Source organism: Grampus griseus (genome assembly GCF_964374135.1).
Source record: "Grampus griseus genome assembly, chromosome: X".
NCBI lineage: Eukaryota > Metazoa > Chordata > Mammalia > Artiodactyla > Delphinidae > Grampus > Grampus griseus.
In genome coordinates, this window is record NC_138999.1 from 16,147,703 (window position 1) to 16,167,126 (window position 19,424).

Consider the following 19,424-nt stretch of genomic DNA (forward strand, 5'->3'; position numbering starts at 1 on the left):
TTATCTGAAGTTCAGTTTCTGGGATGCTTAGATGTCTTACTCATGACTCCTTATAAGATGATCATAAAATTGAAACAAAAACTCAATGAAAAGCTAAAAGCGGTTTTGCTTTTCAATGACGTTTTAAAAAGTAATTAGTGGCATTGGAGGCAAACCAAAGCTCAACAGGAAACAGCTGTGAATTCGAAAATTTTACTATTAGTGTTGCATTGTTGTGGAACCAAGTTTCTCCTTCTCAGCACTATGCACATTTTGGGGCTGGATAATTTTGTGTTGGGGGCAGGAGACTGTCCTGTGCATTGTGGGAGGTTTAGTGGCATCCTTGGCCTCCACCCCACTAGATGCCAGTAGCAACACCTTTCCCACAGTTGTGACAACCAGAATGTCTCCAGACGTTGCCAAACGGCCTCTGGGGGACAAAAATCACTCCTAGTTGAGAACCACTATTTTAGAGGATATAGCCAGCTTTTTCTAGTGAGTTGATCGCTCGCTGGCTGATTCTACGTAAGACTGATGGATCTCTTAACATTTTCAATTACTCTAAGGGTTTCTTCCTTTCAGAGTATTCAATAATTAGATAGTACCAACCCCAGTTTCTTTTTTTTTAATCTTAAAAAAATGGATTTAGCATCTCTTACTGGAAATCTGAGTCCATTAGTAACTTCATTTGTTGCCTCAAAAATTATATCTAACCAGAAGTTCAGCCGTTCTTGCCTGGGTGAATGTTCAATAATGGGTTTCTTGAAGCGCTGAATTAATAACAAGTTCTGAACTAATGATCACAGGTACCTGGAAAAATCATGAGCACCAATAAATTAATTCCCAAAGAAACGGAATTCAATTCTACTTCCTTTAAAAGAAGGTTCCCAAAAGCCTTATTTCTTAAATTCATAGTGTGTAGCAAGTGCTTCTTAATAATTTGGCAGCCACATACTTAATTAAAAGAAACCCAAAGGGGGCAAAATAAGCTTGTCGAACAAACATACAACAAGGCTTTTACGAACATTGGGCTAAACCTCAGTTTTGGTACATTGTGTTCAAAGAGACTGGCAAGCATTTGCTATCTTCATTAACAAGAGCAAGTGGTTTGAAGTTCAAAGCAACTGCAAAATGAAAAAATTTCAAACTCAGTGTCTTCTTTTCTAACTACCCTTTTTATTTTGAGGTAATTATAGATTTACATAGTTATAAGAAACAATACAGAGAGATCCCACGTGCCCTTGGTTTATCGCAATGGTAACATTATGTAAAATTCTAGAATAATATCACAATCAGGATACTGACATTGATACAGTCAAGACAGAAAATACTTCCATCCACAAGGATCCCTCAGGTTTCCCTTCTATAGCTACACCAACTTCCTTCGCATCCCCATCCCCTCTTTGACCTCTGGCAATCACTAATATTAAACTCAATGTACTTTCTGTTTAAAAAAATTAGATCTGACCTGGTAGATTTTGAATTTATAAGGTCTTCAATCTCACCACACCTTTACTATCTTTAGGCAAACTGAACTCTTTGAAAACACAGTTGCCAGGCAGTGGTGGTCACATCCTCTCTGGTAGTGAATGGGGTTGGTGGGGAGGTGTTTCTGCTGATAGTATCAGAGTATTATTTTGCCCTTTGAGGATAAGGTCTGGAGCTATCCTGGGAAGGCAGATCAGCTAGGCTCTGACTGACTTGCTTGGGTACTGTGTAGTAAAGGATTAATTCAGCAGGACTGGGTTGCCCAAGTATACATTCCAAAGAAAGGTCTGGCCCTTGAGTGGCTTCTGAGAGATCACTTCTAAGCCCTTGGGATATCCTGCCTGATAAGAGTCTCTGTCTACCTGGGGCCTTGCGCCAGGCCAGCTAGTTTACGCTAACAGTATGATTCATGGTGGGGACCCTGGGCCATGCTGTATCAGTGTGATCTCCAGAGAGGCTGGGGACTCAGTGACTAAGGTCGGCTACATGGGTGCTTCATGCCTACATAATTGACCCCCAATAAAAACCCTGGACACCAAGGCTTGGTGAGCTTCCCTGGGTGACAATAATTTGTACATGTTGTCATATATCATTGCTGGGAGAATTAAGCACTGTCCATGACTCCACTGGGAGAGGACAACTGGAAGCTTATGCCTGGTCTCTCCTGAGTTCTGCCCTACGTGCCTTTTGCCTTTGCTGCTTTTAATCTATATACTCTCACTGCAATAAACCATAACCATGAGTAGAACAGCTTTTCTGAGTTCTGTGAGTTCTTCTAGCAAATCGTGAACCTCAGGGTGGTCTTGAACCCACAACAATAGGTACCAACACTGTAAGTCACTCCAGGTTCTGATGTAATAGGAATGTATTCAAGCCTCAGGTCTCCTCTCCAGAGTCAGCTCTGTCTGGCTCAGATGCAACAATGCACCTTAAAATTAGAATTCTGCGAACAGCAGCCACTCCAGGAGGGCTGGAAGCTCAGCCTGCCTCTGTGTTCTCTCAGCCTCAGAAAACTTTCAAGAGGTTAATAGGGTTTTGGGGTCAAATTTATGTCCTCCAGATGGGAAAGAAATACAGTCAAACTAGATAGGAATGCTGAGATGCCTACCCCTGAGAGTCCAGATTGGCCCACTGAGCTGAGAAATAGAAGGGGACAGACGAATACGGATCGTTAAAAGTAAAAAATCTTAAATTATGTAAGTAATCCAGATGCATTTTATACAAATCAGAAAATAAGAGTTAAAAAAGCAGGTTACAAACTTCTTAATCTGCTACCTCCCTGAGACAGCCACCGTCAATATGTTGGAGCAAATCCATGACTCATCATTTTTTCATTATACAAATATCTACTGAGACTCTATTACGAAACTATAGCAATCAATAATATAACCACAACTCTAATGGAGCTTAACGTCTATTGGGAAGTCAGCTATTGCCCAACCCTCCCAGACCCTCCTCTGAGTCACATATGAAACAGAGGTTTTTAATTAAAATGAGTCCATATAAAGCAGTAGCTCTCAAAGTGTGGTCCCCAGACTAAGGTCAGCTTGTAATTTCTAAATGCAAATTCTCAGGCCCCACCCTAGACCCTTTGAACCAGAAATCTGAAGGGTTAGGCCCAGCAATCTGTGTTTTAATCAACACAGGTGGTTCTGATAATGTCCAAGTCTGAGCACTGATATAGAAAAATATACCCTGCCTCTGGCTTTTCTTATTCAATGATAAACCATGAACACATTTCCATGTCTCCAAGTATTCCTTCTTGTACATTTTAATGGCTGTATAATGTGCTAACCTAGGGCCACTGCTGGGCCACCATTTTCTCGACCATATCTATAATTGGTGTTTCAGTTCCAGTTTTCATTTGTGATGAAAATCATTTTCTTGGTGTACTTTTAGCTTTACTATCTGCTTTCTCACAAATGCACAATATGTACTGATACCCAAGAACGTTCTGCTCTTGAGGACCTATGTGGTCTGAAAAGATTAATAGGGCTGAGAGTTTTGTCTTGGAGACAGCATGTAGGGATACATTGTGTGTGTGGGTGTCTGTCTGTCTGTCTTTCCCTCCCGTCACATAAAACCAAGCAAGGCCTCAAGAGTTGCTCTTTCTGCCCTAACTTTGCTTTAATGAAGAAGTCAGAAGGAAAAACGTAGCAATTGTTATTATTTTTGGCATTCACACCTTTTCCTCCTGGGGGAAACCTTTCAGAACAAGATCAGATATTGACATGGGTGATGAAAACACATAGACCTGACTCACCAGACTGGAGGTTTCAGTTTGAACAACCTCTCTGCTGCCTGGACAGCTTTCCCAACATCACTGGCCAACATGCTGACGTTGAAGATATGACCCACATCCCAGTAATCGTTCATTTTCTCCAAGCTCCCTTTTCTTCCCAACAAACTGTTCAGCCGGACACCTTAAGAATTTGAATTTTAGATAAAGTTATGAAAAGTCTTCCTAGTTTCCACCATATTATGGAAGCCTTTAGAGGAGAAAATGGGCATTTTATTTGGGCTACTGCCTCAGGTGTGCTATCATACAGTAACTGTTCCTTTTGAAATATAATGTTGGTCATTTGGACATAATTTTTAATGCTGAACTTGTGTTACCAAAGCATATCAACATCTGCAGTCATAAACAGCTTTACCTATCTTCCTAAGCTCCATGGAAGTTTCAAATTGCTGTCCAGCAACTATCAGCAAAACTGCAAGGTTGATTCCTGAATAAAGAGATGGCTGGAGCTCAAACCCTTGCAATACCTGTAATTACAGAACCATCAAATTCCTATTATATCATTTTATTATGGTAGAGGGAAAAAGTGCAAATACTAGCACAAACCAACCTTCTCATGAAAATTTGTACTACTCTAATTTATTGTTTCACAGCTCTCCTCCAGCCGCCCATGTTTACTAACAGCCACATGTAGCAGTCAGATAGCTTCTTAAAAATGTCATAATAGGGACTTCCCTGGTGGTCTAGTGGGTAAGACTCCACGCTCCCAATGCAGGGGGCCCGGGTGTGATCCCTGGTTGGGGAACTAGATCCCGCATGCTGCAACTAAGAAGCCCGCATCCCGCAACTAAAGATCTGGTGTGCCGCAACAAAGATACAGCACAGCCAAAATAAATAAATACATACATAAATATTTTTTAAAATGTCATAATAGCAACACAGAAACTAACACTACAGAGTCTTAAAATCTTTCTTCAGAGGGTTTAGAGTTTTAAAATAAAAGCCATGATCATCGTATAAAGTAAGGAAACTATATTAAAGGGTACAAAAGAAATTTAAAACCTATTATAATTCTACTCCCAAAAGTAGAACACAATTTGATGTCCACATATCATTTTTAAAGTTATACTCCATTTGCACATTGAGCATTTTTTATTTCATGGAAATCACAACAGGTATAGGCTTTTTCTCTGCAGGCAGTCTGTTTGCTTATATCATGAAATGGAATTATTTTTTCATGTATGAAGCAGTACTGCCAAAATCCTGGATTGCAAAGAGCAGTGGCATATAAAGTGAGAGAAGGGGGCTTCCCTGGTGGCACAATGGTTAAGAATCCACCAGCCAATACAGAGGACACAGGTTCGAGCCCTGGTCTGGGAAGATCCCACATGCCACAAAGCAACTAAGCCCGTGCACCACAACTACTGAGCCTGCGCTCTAGAGGCCGTGAGCCACAACTACTGAAGCCCGCGCACCACAACTACTGAAGCCCACGTGCCTAGAACCCATTCTCTGCAACAAGAGAAGCCACCGCAATGAGAAGCCCGCGCACCGCAACGAAGAGTAGCCCCCGCTTGCCACAACTAGAGAAAGCCCGTGTGCAACGAAGACCCAATGCAGCCAAAAATAAAATAAAATAAATAAATTTATTAAAAAAATAATAAAGTGAGAGAAGGGGCAGGGATCTATTACATTAGGATAAAAAACAAGATCCAAAACTGTGAATACCATTTTTATACCAAAAGGTTAACCATGCCATTTTTAATTCTCTTATTTATTCTTTTTTCTATGCATAAAAATTTTCTTTCTCTTCCATGAGTGAGTATGAACATCATGATCAGGAAAAAAAGAATTTGATCAATGAAGTAATGATGTAAAAATTTCTTTTTGTACACCAGGCCTGATTTTATCAGTCGTGTGACAACGGGAGGATCAAACACCAACAAAACATAAAATTGTGGAAGGGAGAACTTATCAGTTAAATCTGACCATAAATCATAAACTCAATTAAAATCTGATTTTATGAGCTTTGGGGCATGATACAAGTACCCTCAGAGGGACTAGAGGATATCAAGAAAGTCACTCCAACCCTAGTCAACAGAATTCCAATAAAATTGAAACCTCTCCCCCACTCCCCCGGGTATATCTTGGGGATTTTAAATTCCATATCCTACTGTATTTGATTTTTCTTTTACTATGAAAAGTTATCTGGGAAGAGGGCAGAGAGGGTGACTTCTCTGTGCTTCTTATTCACAAATGAAACAGGCCCAGCTTGGGGACAGACAAGTCTTGAACTCAGAGTCGGGACTGCAGTCCCAGGTTTGTGTCTGACCAGCCCCGCGACCTTGAACCAGCCCCTGCCTCTCTGAGCTGCATGTTGCACATCTCTGAGAGCAAGGTGACCCTCACGGTCTCACCGGAGCCATCATGCCCTGACCAGAAGACTCCGCTTTATCTGCTCCTGTATCCACTGCCACGACCTTCTCAAGTGCATGCAAAAGGCTCCTCTGACTTCCTTGAAGGAGCCACTGGCAGTAATTTCCTGACCTGGAGGTTCAATTCTTGGCCACGACGCTGGGAACACAGCTGCCTATTTTGGCTGTACCAAACTTTAATTTCCCTTCCTTTCCCTTCCCTTCAACACCCTGAGTGATTTCTCTTGAGCATACAGTGCACGGGTGCTACTGGGGATTAACTAAGAGTAAAACAAGGTCCCCGCCCTCTAAGAACCTATACCATGATGGAAGTGATAATATCTACACACAATTAGTGAAAATACTAATTTTTCACGAGTGTGGTAACCTAAAACCACACAAACCCAAGTCTAGAGGGACTCACAGAAGACAGAGAGGCTTGAGATGTGGCATGAAGATGGACAGAATTGTAACAATAGTGATTTAGAAAGGGAACCCCAGGCACAGAAAATGGCAGGAGAAGAGATGGGAGTTTGGGGAGCTCCTAAGGAACTTCAGTTTACTTGGACATATATCAGATAGTGGGAAACAGGGCTAGGGGCAGGTTGGAGAAAGTCTGCAAAGCGCCTAGAATGGGGATCTAAGAGTTTGAAGTTTTATTTAATAAGGAGTGGAGAGCCATTTTGGATCTTTGAGCTTTAGGAGGAGTAAGCTGTTAATCTATGAAGGACAGATTTTAGAGACACCAAGCAGAGAGCCTACTTGGGATACCGTTAGAACATTCCTGGCAAGAGACTAAAAAAAAAAAAAAAAATGGCGCCGATTTGGGGTGGTGGTGATGGGAAAGGATGGGTAGGGAGTGAGGGAAGGCTCACAGAAGGACTGCAATTGGGAACTGACTGTATGTGGAGATAAGTGAGTGAAAGTTATCAAACATTAACCAGAAGTGTACGCTTAGAAGGCTAAAGAATGGTTGTAAGAAAGCAAGACAACGGAAGCCATCCCTTGTGGAGAAGAGGAAACGACTTCAGCCTTAGACATGTTGAGTCTTAAATACCAGCACCATCTTGAGGTAGAACAGGTGGGCAAAGAGAGGGGTGATGTGGGGCCAAAGCTTAGGATAGAGGGTGGACTGGAGATCAACTAAAGGTTCCAAGGTGTGGGAGTGACTGGGATCACCAGGGGAAAGTAGAGATGGAGAGAAGAGGGAAGAGGACAAAGTCCAACGTGTATGGAAGGAAAACAAAGACGAGGCGGGAGAGGGGGAGAGGAAGCAGTTAGAATTAAATGAGAATTAAATGAAATGAATTAAATGCAGCAGCGATACCACGAGCTCTGGTGATGGAGAGGGATGGTGTAGGCTGCTGGCTCTACCTTTACAATATATCCAGGTTCTGACACCTCATCATTTTCATCACTACTACCCTGGTTCAAGTCCCCATCAGCTCTTCTCTGAATTTCTGCAGTAGTCTCCTAACTGTTCCCTGCTTCTGCCCTCACCCATGTGACAGATTATTTAATAACCACAAAGCCCTCCCATCCCACTATGCACACACATTTGCCATGTCTCCCACCCACAGGCTGGAGTCTATTTCTCCACCCCTTTGAATCTGGGCTGACCATGTGATTCGCTCTGACCAAGAACATGTGGCAGAACTGACCCTGTGTGAGTTCCTGAGCCTTCAGAGGCTTTCTGGCTTCCACATCCACTCTCTGAGAATGCTGCCCACCAGGTAAGAAAGCTGGTCTACCAGGATTAGAACTACCCGTTAGAGAATGGAGGCCCACCACCAACAGCCAGCACCAGCTGTCACGTGTGTATGAGGCCATTTTAGACCTTCCAGCCCTGCTGATTCTCCAGATGACTACAACTTTAGGAGTGAGCACAGCACTTACGGAGTGGAACCACCAGAGGAACTGCCTGGGCAATCCACAGAATCATGAGAGATCATAAATCATTGTTTTAAGCCACTAAGTTTTGGAGATGCTTGGGGTTTTTTTTTTTTTTTTGGTTTGTTTTTTTGGCCAAGCTGTGTGGCTTGCAGGATCTTAGTTACCCGACCAGGGACTGAACCCGGGGCTTTGGTAGTGAGAGTGCAGAGCCCTAACCACTGGACCGCCAGGGAATTCCCAGGAGATGCTTGTTATGCAGCAAATGATAGCTGACACACCCCCTAAAATGTATTCATAACAGTGAGAGTACTCTGGTTAAAATGCATGTCAGATCTTGTCACTCCTCTGCTCAGAATATTCCAGCACTGTATCATCTCACCCAGAGTAAAAGGGTCTTCTGCTCGCCCATTTCCTGCCACTCTCCCCCTTGCTCCTGCCTCACCATCCTTGAGCATGCTCAGCATGCTTCCTCCTCAGGGTTTTTGCCCTTGTTATCCCCTCCTTGTGGAACACAGTTATCTGCAAGGCTCATTCCCTCATCACCTCTACATCTTTGTTCACCTTCACTGACCATCCTATATAAAACTGTAGACAACTCCCAGTCCTCCTTTCCCTCGTCCCTGATTAACTTTTCCCCCTCACCATCAGCTGACATCCTATATATTTTACTGTATTTGTTTGTCTGACTTTCCTTACCAGCAATGCAAGGTCCATGAGGGCATGGATTCGTATCTCCTGTGTCTTTATCCCCACCATCTAGAAAGTTTCTGGCATGCAGTAAACCCTCAAAAAACATTTGTTGAATAAATGAATGAATAAGTAATGAACGGCTCACTGAGAAGATAATGCTACGACGATGGTGGAACAAGGTTCTGGAAGGAGTAGCTGGGAAGGAGTGTGCTGAGCCTCCTCGCCCTGATAAATGAGTGAACTTGTGGAAAGAATGTCACCAGTAGAAAAGCCTGTTTCTAACGGTTTCCTTTTGGAAAAAGGAATCTGGAAATTCCCAGACCACATTTATGGCATTTTTTTCACTGCCAGCAAACAGGCAGACACACATATGTAGGGAAAAGACCTGGATCCTTAGCCTGTGCAATTCTATTCTTTGCAAAGAGGCACATGCTACTGACTAGGGCTGAGGGTTTACCACTCAATGGCGTTGTCTCGGCTGGCATCATCTTTGCAGTCCGAATCCAAGAAGATGTCCTTGTATATCCTCCCGCAGAGGCAGAACATGTCGGGGGCCGGGTGGTCACAGCTCTGCAGAACCTGGAGCATGACCTGCAGAGCCTTCTCACGATCGCCTGTGCTGTTTCTTCTGAAAGATTCATGTGATAAGACGACAAATGTCTGAATCAAGACACGGGAGTATATATGCATTCACTCTGTGAAAGGCTGGTGCTTTAGCAGGAAAAAGATCTAAATTATATTTCATTTTTCATATTTAAATGAAAGAACTGCTTAAGATCCACACCAGTAAGTCTCATTCAATCATACTCTGTCCTACCTGATCCTTCCTCTTTAAATTAGACCTAGACTGTAGATAAAAGCATATGCAGACCAATGTATTTGGAAAGACAGAAAAAAAATAATATGGCAGCCTCCTGTCATTGGATGGGAGAGTAAGGATTTCAGAAGCTAAGCCTGAATCATGAGGATGAGACAGTTTGACACAAGGTTCTTTTGGAAAAGCGGCAGGTCCCCAAATTCAGAAAGACAAGATGAATTTAGAAATGTATCCTGGCATTTCTTGACCTGAAATGCCTTGTCATCTTCAAACGGGGAAGGACTCTAGTAATTCCTGTTATACCCATCGGAATACAAAATTATTTATATATTCATAAATCACAGTCTTCTTTATTATTTCATTATATGGTAAAATTTTCATTTTATGTACAGGAAATGGATTCCTTAGACAGTTGTTAAAAGAATTTTTTGCCACAAAATAACTTGAGTTTGCGGCTGTGAAATATTAACAGTGTTCCTGTGAAGGTTTGGAAGCACAGGTCCATCAGAAGTGAGGACTGATTAAATCAACTATGGCTAATGATATTCATATTCATATTATAATATAAAATATTAAACATTATAAAAAGAAATGAAACAACATCTATGTAATACTGCTGTGGAGAGATCTCCAGAATATCCTGTTAAGACAAGAAAGCAAGACGTTGAAAACTGTGCACAGAATGCTACCTTTTTATTAAGAAAAGGGGGGGATGTGAATAAACATATGCATCTGCTTTCATTCTTTCAAAATGGAAGATAAAACAAAAGGTAACAAAAATGGCTACTGATAGGTGGAGGGAAAAAACATGATGAAGGGGACAGGGACAGATAGAGGTTACACTTCTTGGAATTTGAAACTATTGATACGTAAGATTTTTACATAATTATAAAAGAAAATGAAATAATTTTTAAAATGTTGCCTAAAGACACTGTTTGCCAATGAACATACCGTCTGAATTTGCAGCTGGGGCAAAACAAAACAAATGAACCTGTGCATCCGGTTGATGGCTTTACCCACAAAAGAGAGAAACTAATTTATCACATGGCTTAAAAACACAGCAATTCGACTGTATTTTCCTAAGAGGATATAACCTAAGGAAAAAAATATAAATGCAAAGAAATCTTAAAGTTTCCAGTAATCATACTGTTAGTGATAATACTAATACTGGTATTTTGAAAATGCTATATATTTACAGTATAGAATACAACAAACAATGATGTTAACTTAATATCATGAGGAACCAGATTTTTCAGCATAAGAGATACAAATACAAAATCACAGAAGTAAAAATCCTGTAGTCCTCAATTTGAATTGGGACATCAGTATGAATTCATGAGGTGGTTTCCCCAGCACTGTCTACCAAAAAGGCCAACTCAGTAGCAATGACAACCTCCAAGCCCTGACTGGGGTCTGTAAACATTATCTCTCACTAAAGAAACCAGGACTCCTTGAAAGAATCATTGATTCCAGATATGTCTAAGATGATCCTGGTACATCTTAACACACAAAGAAGCAAAGAAGCTACTAAACTCATATCAAAGACTCAGGAGCCAACCGGAATCAGTTTTTGGCCAAAGACGGGACAATTTGAGCATTAAGAAGAACAATAACTATAAAGCATTGAAACACATCAACTATCACTAAAATTATGAGTTCATAATGATCTTATAAAACCTCACTGGTCACTCTTGGAGGATGCTAACAAACGAATTCATTGTTTTTGAAAACTGATCAAGGCAAAATTAAGCATATAGCTTCCTTTTCCCATACAAACTGTACACCAGGGTAACCAAGTCACTGATGAGTGAAAATTTCTCTTTATAAAGTATTTGTGCTAATAACTCAGGAATTAATTATAAAATTCAAATATCACTATTTTACAACCCCTAATGAAATAACGGATCTAGGCAATGATCGCAAGGGCCACTAACATCACAAAAAGAGAAAAAACAGATAAAGTATACAATCAACTATTAAGTATTCTTTAAAAACAAATCAAACCGATCTAAATAGATATTTCTCCAAAGACATACGGATGGCCAAAAAGCACAGGAAAAGATGCTCAACATCACTAATTATTAGAGAAATGCGAATCAAAACTACAATGAGGCATCACCTCACACGTGTCAGAATGGCCATCATCAAGAAGTCTACGAACAAATGCTGGAGAGGGTGTGGAGAAAAGGGAACCCTCTTACACTGTTGGTGGGAATGTAAATTGGTATAGCCACTATGGAGAACAGTATGCAGGTTCCTTAAAAAACTAAAAATAGAGTTATCCTATGATCCTGCAATCCCACTCCTGGGCATATATCCGGAGAAAGCCGTAATTCAAAAAGATACATGCACCCCAATGTTCATTGCAGCACTATTTACAATAGCCAAGATGTGGAAGCAACCTAAATGTCCACTGACAGAGGAATGGATAAAGAAGATGTGGTACATATATATGATGGAATATTACTCAGCCAGAAAAAGAAATAATGCCATTTGCAGCAACATGGATGGACCTAGAGATGATCATACTAAGTGAAATAAGTCGGACAGAGAAAGACAAATATATGATATCGCTCATATGTGGAATATAATTTTAAAAAATGATACAAACGAACTTATTTACAAAACAGAAGCAGACTTACAGATCTTGAAATCAACCTTATGGTTACCAAAGGGGAAACATGGGGCAGGGAGGGATAAATAAGCATTTGGGATTAACAAACACACACTACTATATATAAGATAGATAACCAACAAGGACTACTGTATAGCACAGGGAACTCTGCTCAATATTCTGTAGTAACCTATATGGGAAAAGAATCTGAAAAAGAATGGATATATGTATAACTGAATCACTTTGCTGTACACCTGAAACTAACACAACATTGTAAATCAACTATACTCCAATATAAAATAAAAATTAAATTAAAAAAATCAAACCAGAATCTGAAATAAGCCTCCAGATTTAACTACCAACTTACGGGGATTGGTGGGGGGGGGGAGGGATTTACTAAATTACACCACAGGGATATGATCAGCAAAATCCAGAGATTTGGAAATTCTACAGGACAAATGGCTTCCCTAACAAATAAATTATAAGGAAAAGAAAAAATAAGAGAAGGAGGAAAGTTGATATGACTTAAGAGTCATATCAACCAAACGCAATGTGTACACTTTGTCTGGATCATGTCAAACCAAGCCACTGTTAAAAAAAAAAAGAGAGACAGACAGACACACACACACACAATTTGGAAAATTTGAACACTGATATTAAGGAATTATTGTCAATTTTTAGGTATGATAACATAATCATGATTATGGTTTTTTTTTTGTGTGTGTGTGTGTTTTTTTTTTGCGGCACGCGGGCCTCTCACCGCTGCGGCCTCTCCCGTTGCGGAGCACAGGCTCCGGACGCTCAGGCCCAGCGGCCATGGCTCACGGGCCCAGCCGCTCCGCGGCATGTGGGATCCTCCCGGACCAGGGCACGAACCCGCATCCCCCGCATCCCCCGCATCGGCAGGTGGACTTCCAACCACTGCGCCACCAGGGAAGCCCATGATTATGTTTTACAAAAGTCCTTAACCTTTAGGGACACATACCGAAATATCTAGAGTTGAAATGGCATGTCTTTGTTTCATAATTAACCCAGTGTTGCAGTAGAGGGAGTGGGTGCGAGTGAGCGGGAAACAAAACTGGCTTGTGATGATAATTACTGAAGTGGATATGGGATAAACGGGGGTTTGTTATATTATTCCTTACTTTTGAATGTATTTGAAATTTATATAATAAAAAAAAGAAAAGGTACTCATCCTGACTCAACAATTCTACTTCTGGAATCTATAATATAGAAATAATTATACACACACACACACACACACACTCTCTCTCTCAAGAATTTTTGAACAAATGTTTATCATGGCATTGTTCAGAACTGAAAAACTGGAGACGATCCAAATGTCCATTAACGTAAGAGTGGTAAAATATATTTTGTAACAACCGAACTATGGAATATCATGCAACCCTTGCAAAGAGGCAAATCTGTATGAAATTATATAGAAGAACGTCCATAATAGTTCATGGGAAAAATAATTGCTGAACTAAATGAATAGCATGATCCCACCCTTTGCAGTAAACTCTATTTACCTATCAGTTTATGTGCAGAGACAAAAGTCTGGAAGGATACACATTAAGTTGTTCAAAAAATCATTGTTGAGATTTGTACAAGGTGTTCTTGTGTTTATTTTACTAATAACTATTCTAATAAAGGGATTATTCTTTTTAATTTCTTGGCAATTGTACAACAGGCTCTTTTTTGCTTTCTTTCCTGAGGACCTGTACCTGAAAAGACTACTACGTCATCCAAGAAGACAGATTAGTACCTGAAACAGCCTTTCTCAACTGGGGTCCTGCTAGAGAATCAAGCCCTAGAGAAAACCGATTATTTGAGTGACTATTTTCTCCATTCTCCCAAGGATGGTACACAGCTAGCCCCATTAAGGATGAATAAGAGAGCTCATTCAATTGATACAATGAAGGCCTTAGGGCATTAGGGCTTAATTCTCTTGCAGAACCCAACCTGGGCTGAGAAGGGCTAATCCAGACACTCGGCATCCTTCTGGAAGCCTGCAATAATTAAGCCTCTATTTCAACTCAGACTTTTTCTATTTTCTACCTTGGTCTTGTTCTAATACATTGGATCCTTCCTCTCTTTGGCCACAGAATCCAACTTTACCAGCCTACGAACAACACCTGTTGATAAACAGCTCACCCATGATGTTCTTTAATTTTTAAAAGTCAACAGCTACCAACTCAGCTCAAATTTACTAAAGCATTTAAATAATTTCTAGAGTCTGTGGCGAGAAAATGAAGAAGATTAAAACTTTAATGAGGTACAAAATTTCTATACCTGTTATGAGCCAACTTTTGAGGTGCGAAATATTCAGAATTCTGAAAAGATGTACTTAACTCTTTTAAATGCTTAATTATTGATCTGAGTTCAGGTTTGTTTGATTTTCTTTAGACCAATTACATCAAGATTTCCCCTGAATTTTTTCATTAACTTGAAACTTACTCTTGTTACTCAAAATAAAAGGTCTTTTGAGGATAAACAAAACAAAAAATCAAACATTTGCAAAGAGTGAAAAGCAAAGGATTTTCAGCTTAATAGCCACTTTGAGACAGGTGCTAAATAGCTAATCCCTTTAGTGGTTAATAATCAGTTTTCAGATCTGCTTATAATTTTCAGATCCCAAAGTATCCAAGAACAAGCCTATAGATAAATACTCCTGTGTGTAATTACTCCAGCCACATCCGTTTCTGATAATAAGGGCATTTCACAATTTAAGAGAGGAAGTTAACTAAGACAGTGGGGTCTCAACCTTGCCTGCGTATTAGAATGACCTGGGGAGCTTTAAAAACCTTGGTGTCCAGGCTGTACCTCAGACCAATTAAATTAATCTCCAGAGATGGGATTCAGGCATCAGTGTCTAATCCTGGACATTCTGATTCAGTAGGTCTGCATCATTGCTAAAACCACTGATCAATTCTCAGCCCTTCTCTTCTCTGACCTAGCAACAGCATTCGACAGTTGAGCACTCCATCCTCCTTGGACCACCTCCTTTATTCAGCTTGCAGGATACCATACTTTCCTGGTTTCCCTTCTACTTCAGTCTAATTTCCTGGTTCCTAGCCACCCCTCTGATCTTTCAACACTGGAGTGTCCCCAGACACAAGGCTTGGACTTTTCCTCTTCATGAGAAACGACATCAGATCCCTTGGTGATATCATCCAGTATCATGATTTTTCAAACCATCTATATTCTGATGACACCCGCATTTCTATCTGCAGCCTAGAGTGCTCCCCTAAACTCCAGACTTACATATCCACTGCCTTCTTGGCATCTCGCTTGCATGTCTAATACCTCGAACTTAACATGTCCAAAATGAAACTCTTGACTGTCCTGTCAAACCTATTCTTCTCACAGTCTTTTCCATCTTATTAATAATGGCCAATCCATTCTTCCCATTATTCACGCCAAAAACTTTGGAGTCATGCTTCATTCCTCTAACACCCTTTGTTCAATCAACAAAACCTGTTGGCTTTTATTTTAAACCATATCCAAAACTGGCCTATTCCTCATGAAATCCACAAGGACCACCCTGGTCCAAGTCACCACCATTTTCTGCGGCCACCCTTGCCCTTCTATAATCTATTTTCAACACAGCAGTCCAAGTGATCCTGCTAAACTCTAAGTCAGATCATGTCTCTCAAAACTCTCCACACAAATCATATATGTGATAAGAGGTTAACATCCCAAATATATAAAGAACCCATACAACTCAACAGCAAGAAAAAAGAACCTCAAAATCTGATTTAAAAATGGGCGGAGGATCTAACAAACATTTTTCCAAAGAAGGCATGCAGATAGCTAACAGGTACATGAAAAGATGCTCAACATCATTAGTCATCAGGGAAATACAAAAACAATGTGATATTACCTCACACCTGTTAGAATGCCTATCATCAAAAAGACAAGAGACAACAAGTATTAATGAGGATATGGAGAAGAGGGAAATCTTGTGTACTGTTGGTGGGAATATAAATTGGTACAGCCATTATGGAAAACAGTATGGAGGTTCCCCCAAAATTAAAAATAGAACTACCCTATGATCCAACAATTCCACTTCTGGGCATTTATCCAAAGGAAACAAAAATACTAATTCAAAAAGATATCCACACCCCCATGTTCATTGCAGCATTATTTACAATAGCCAAGACATGGAAAAACCTAAGTGTCCATAGATAGATAAATCGGATAAAGAAAATGCAGTGTGTGTGTGTGTGTGTGTGTGTGTGTGTGTACACACACACACACATGTTCACAATGAACTATTATTCAGCTATAAAAAAGAAAGGAATCTTGTCATTTGCAACAACATGGATGGACCATGAGGGCATCATGCTAAGTGAAGTAAGCCGGATAGAATAGAGAAAGGAAAATACTGTATAATCTCACTTATATGTGGAAGCTAAAAAAAAAAAACAAAAACAAAACTGAATTCACAGGTATAAAGAAAAGACTGGTGTGCCAGAGGGAGGGGGTGGGAGGTGGGCAAAATGGGTGAAGTGGGTCAAGAGTACAAACTTCCAATTATAAAATAAATAAGTCTTGGGGACGAAATGTACAGCATGATGATTATAACTAATAATACTGTATTTGTACATTTGCAAATTGTTGAGAGATCGTAAAAGTTCTCATGAGAAAAAATTTTTTCAACTATGTGAGGTGATGTATGCTAACTAGAATTACAATATATACATATACTGAATCATTATGCTGTACACCTGAAACTAATATTAAATATTATATGCCAATTACACCTCAAAAAAAAAATCCCTCCAGTGGCTCCCATCTCAGAGCAAATGCCAATTCTCTTATAATGCACTACAAGGTTCAAGGTTCTATAAGATACGGTTTCTAGTTATTTCTCCAACCTCATCTCTTCTTTTTTTTTTTTTTTTTTGCGGTACGTGGGCCTCTCACTGTTGTGGTCTCTCCCGTTGCGAAGCACATGCTCCGGACGCGCAGGCTCAGCGGCCATGGCTCACGGGCCCAGCTGCTCCGCGGCGTGTGGGATCTTCCCGGACCGGGGAACGAACGCGTGTCCCCTGCATCGGCAGGCGGACCCTCAACCACTGCGCCACCAGGGAAGCCCCCAACCTCATCTCTTAACATCCACCCCTCTCCCCGCACCATCAGCTACTCTGCTCCAGCTGCGCAAGCCGCTCTGATGTTTCACGTGCTGATCCCTCTACCTGGAATGCTCTTCCCCCACGTTTACATGGTATGTTCCTTCATCTCTTTTTGATCTTTTCTCCAAGTTACTCTCTAGTAAGTGAGGTCATTTCTGAGCATTCAACTTATAATCGCAATCTCCCTGTCCCACTAGCCTTCCTTATCACCCTAACCCGTTTTAATAATTTTACTAATTTTTAAATTATCTCTCCGCATTTGAGAATATAAGCTCTAAGATGGAAGGATTTTGTTGTCTGGTCTGTTTTCTGCTGTGCCCCAGTGCTTAGAACTGAATCTGCTCAAAAAAAAAAAGTCTATTAAATGAATGACAAACTGAGCAGGACTAAATGTACTGACATGGAAAGATCTCCAAGCACTGATTGCTAAGTGAACAAAGAAAATAACAAAACATATCCTGTATGGTCTTGTATTTGAAAAACCCTGCAGTATGACATAGTTTAATAGTATGTAAACGCACACATAATTGTCTGAAAGGACATACACCAAACTGACAAGAGAGGTTACTTCTGGAATATGAGTGGGATCAGAGATTAGAGTTACAAGGCACAACTACTTCAAATGTCTTTTTCTTCGATTTTTCACGAGAATATATAAACATATTCATATATTATTTACACAATAAAATGCACAGAGTAAAAACAGAATACTGGACTGGGAATCATATAAAGCTAGATTCTGGTTATTTTCACACAGGTACTACCCATCTGAATTTGGAGCAAGTTACTTGCCCTTTCTGTGCCCCAGTTCTTCACTTGGAAAGTATGTTTGACTTTGCTTACCTCCCAAGGTTACTGTGAGCTACAGGTCTGCCAGAGCACTGATCTGTCACTAACCATCCTGTCTGCCTATCCATCTTTTCTATACTGTGTGTCTACGAGACAAAGTTCGTAAGGTGGGAGAGAGAGTTCCAAAAAAACCTTTCTTCTAAGCCAGCCCTAAGAATTAACAAGCAAAAGGTCTCATTAGGCCAGTGTCCTTCCTAAAACAAACTGTTTCTTAGGTTGCCCATCAAAAACCTTTTAAGAGACTTCCGCTTCCAATTAGGATGAAGAAGAATGTGAAAGGCCTTCAACTCCTTTGGTAACAATAAAAATCCAGACAATACAAAAATTATACTGAATGGAAGGAAGAACTTCCTTGATTAAATGAATTCTAGAGAAAAATGAACCTTTCAGAGGTGAGCAGAGAGCCACGATAGTTTCCATATTTGGGTGCCTTGTCTAGGTACTAATGAATGGAAGAGAGAGCCTTTCATAGAGAAACTTCACAAGGACAAGGAGAAAACCAGCCAAGCTTTGAACAATATTATGGGTTGATGGGACGGAATGGGATCTGGAAGGGTCCTCAAGCAAACACAGATCACTTAGTATAATAATTCTCTTGCCTCACACCCACCCCCTGAATTTTGCCAAGGAAACCACAGTGAAGGAAAGGCTCAGAAGTAGAAGGATACAACACAAATTGTCACGGAACTCAGATTTGGGGCCCTGCGAAAACTGAACCTAAAGATTTCAGAAATATCAGCAAAAACCTCCTCTGCTCAAATATTGACAGGATCAAAAAGGCAGCAGAGGGGCAAGAGGTTGGGGTTTGGGCTAATCACAAGTAAACTAAGTCTAACTAAAAGGAGGGCCCAGGAGGATCTTCAAGACTGCGGAGGAGTAAGACGTGGAGATCACCTTCCACCCCACAAATACTCAGAAACACATCGACATGTGGAACAACTCCTACAGAACACCTACTGAACGCTGGCAGAAGACCTCAGACCTCCCAAAAGGCAAGAAACTCCCCACGCACCTGAGTAGGGCAAAAGAAAAACGAATAAACAGAGACAGAAGAATAGGGCCGGTACCTGCACCAGTGCGAGGGAGCTGTGAAGGAGGAAAAGTTTCCACACACTAGGAAGCCCCTTCGCGGGCGGAGACTGCGGGTGGCGGAGTGGGGGAGCTTCGGTGCCGCGGAGGACTGCACAGCAACAGGGGTGCGGAGGGCAAAGCAGGGAGATTCCGGCACAGAGCGTCGGTGCCGACCGGCACTCACCAGCCCGAGAGGCTTGTCTGCTCACCCGCCGGGGCGGGCGGGGGCTGG

General features: G+C 40.9%; 1 protein-coding gene across 1 annotated transcript in view; it reads right to left on the reverse strand.

Moving 5' to 3' along the window:
* The window catches only part of MAP3K15 (mitogen-activated protein kinase kinase kinase 15), a gene marked incomplete at both ends in the record, with an annotated part of 147,938 nt that overhangs the window by 46,973 nt on the left and 81,541 nt on the right, over positions 1-19,424 (reverse strand). Inside the window, 6 exon segments of the mRNA XM_082680871.1 lie at positions 639-779; positions 783-789; positions 3,731-3,890; positions 4,122-4,229; positions 4,232-4,233; positions 9,161-9,331. Of these exon segments, the coding sequence (XP_082536997.1) occupies positions 639-779; positions 783-789; positions 3,731-3,890; positions 4,122-4,229; positions 4,232-4,233; positions 9,161-9,331 (589 nt within the window).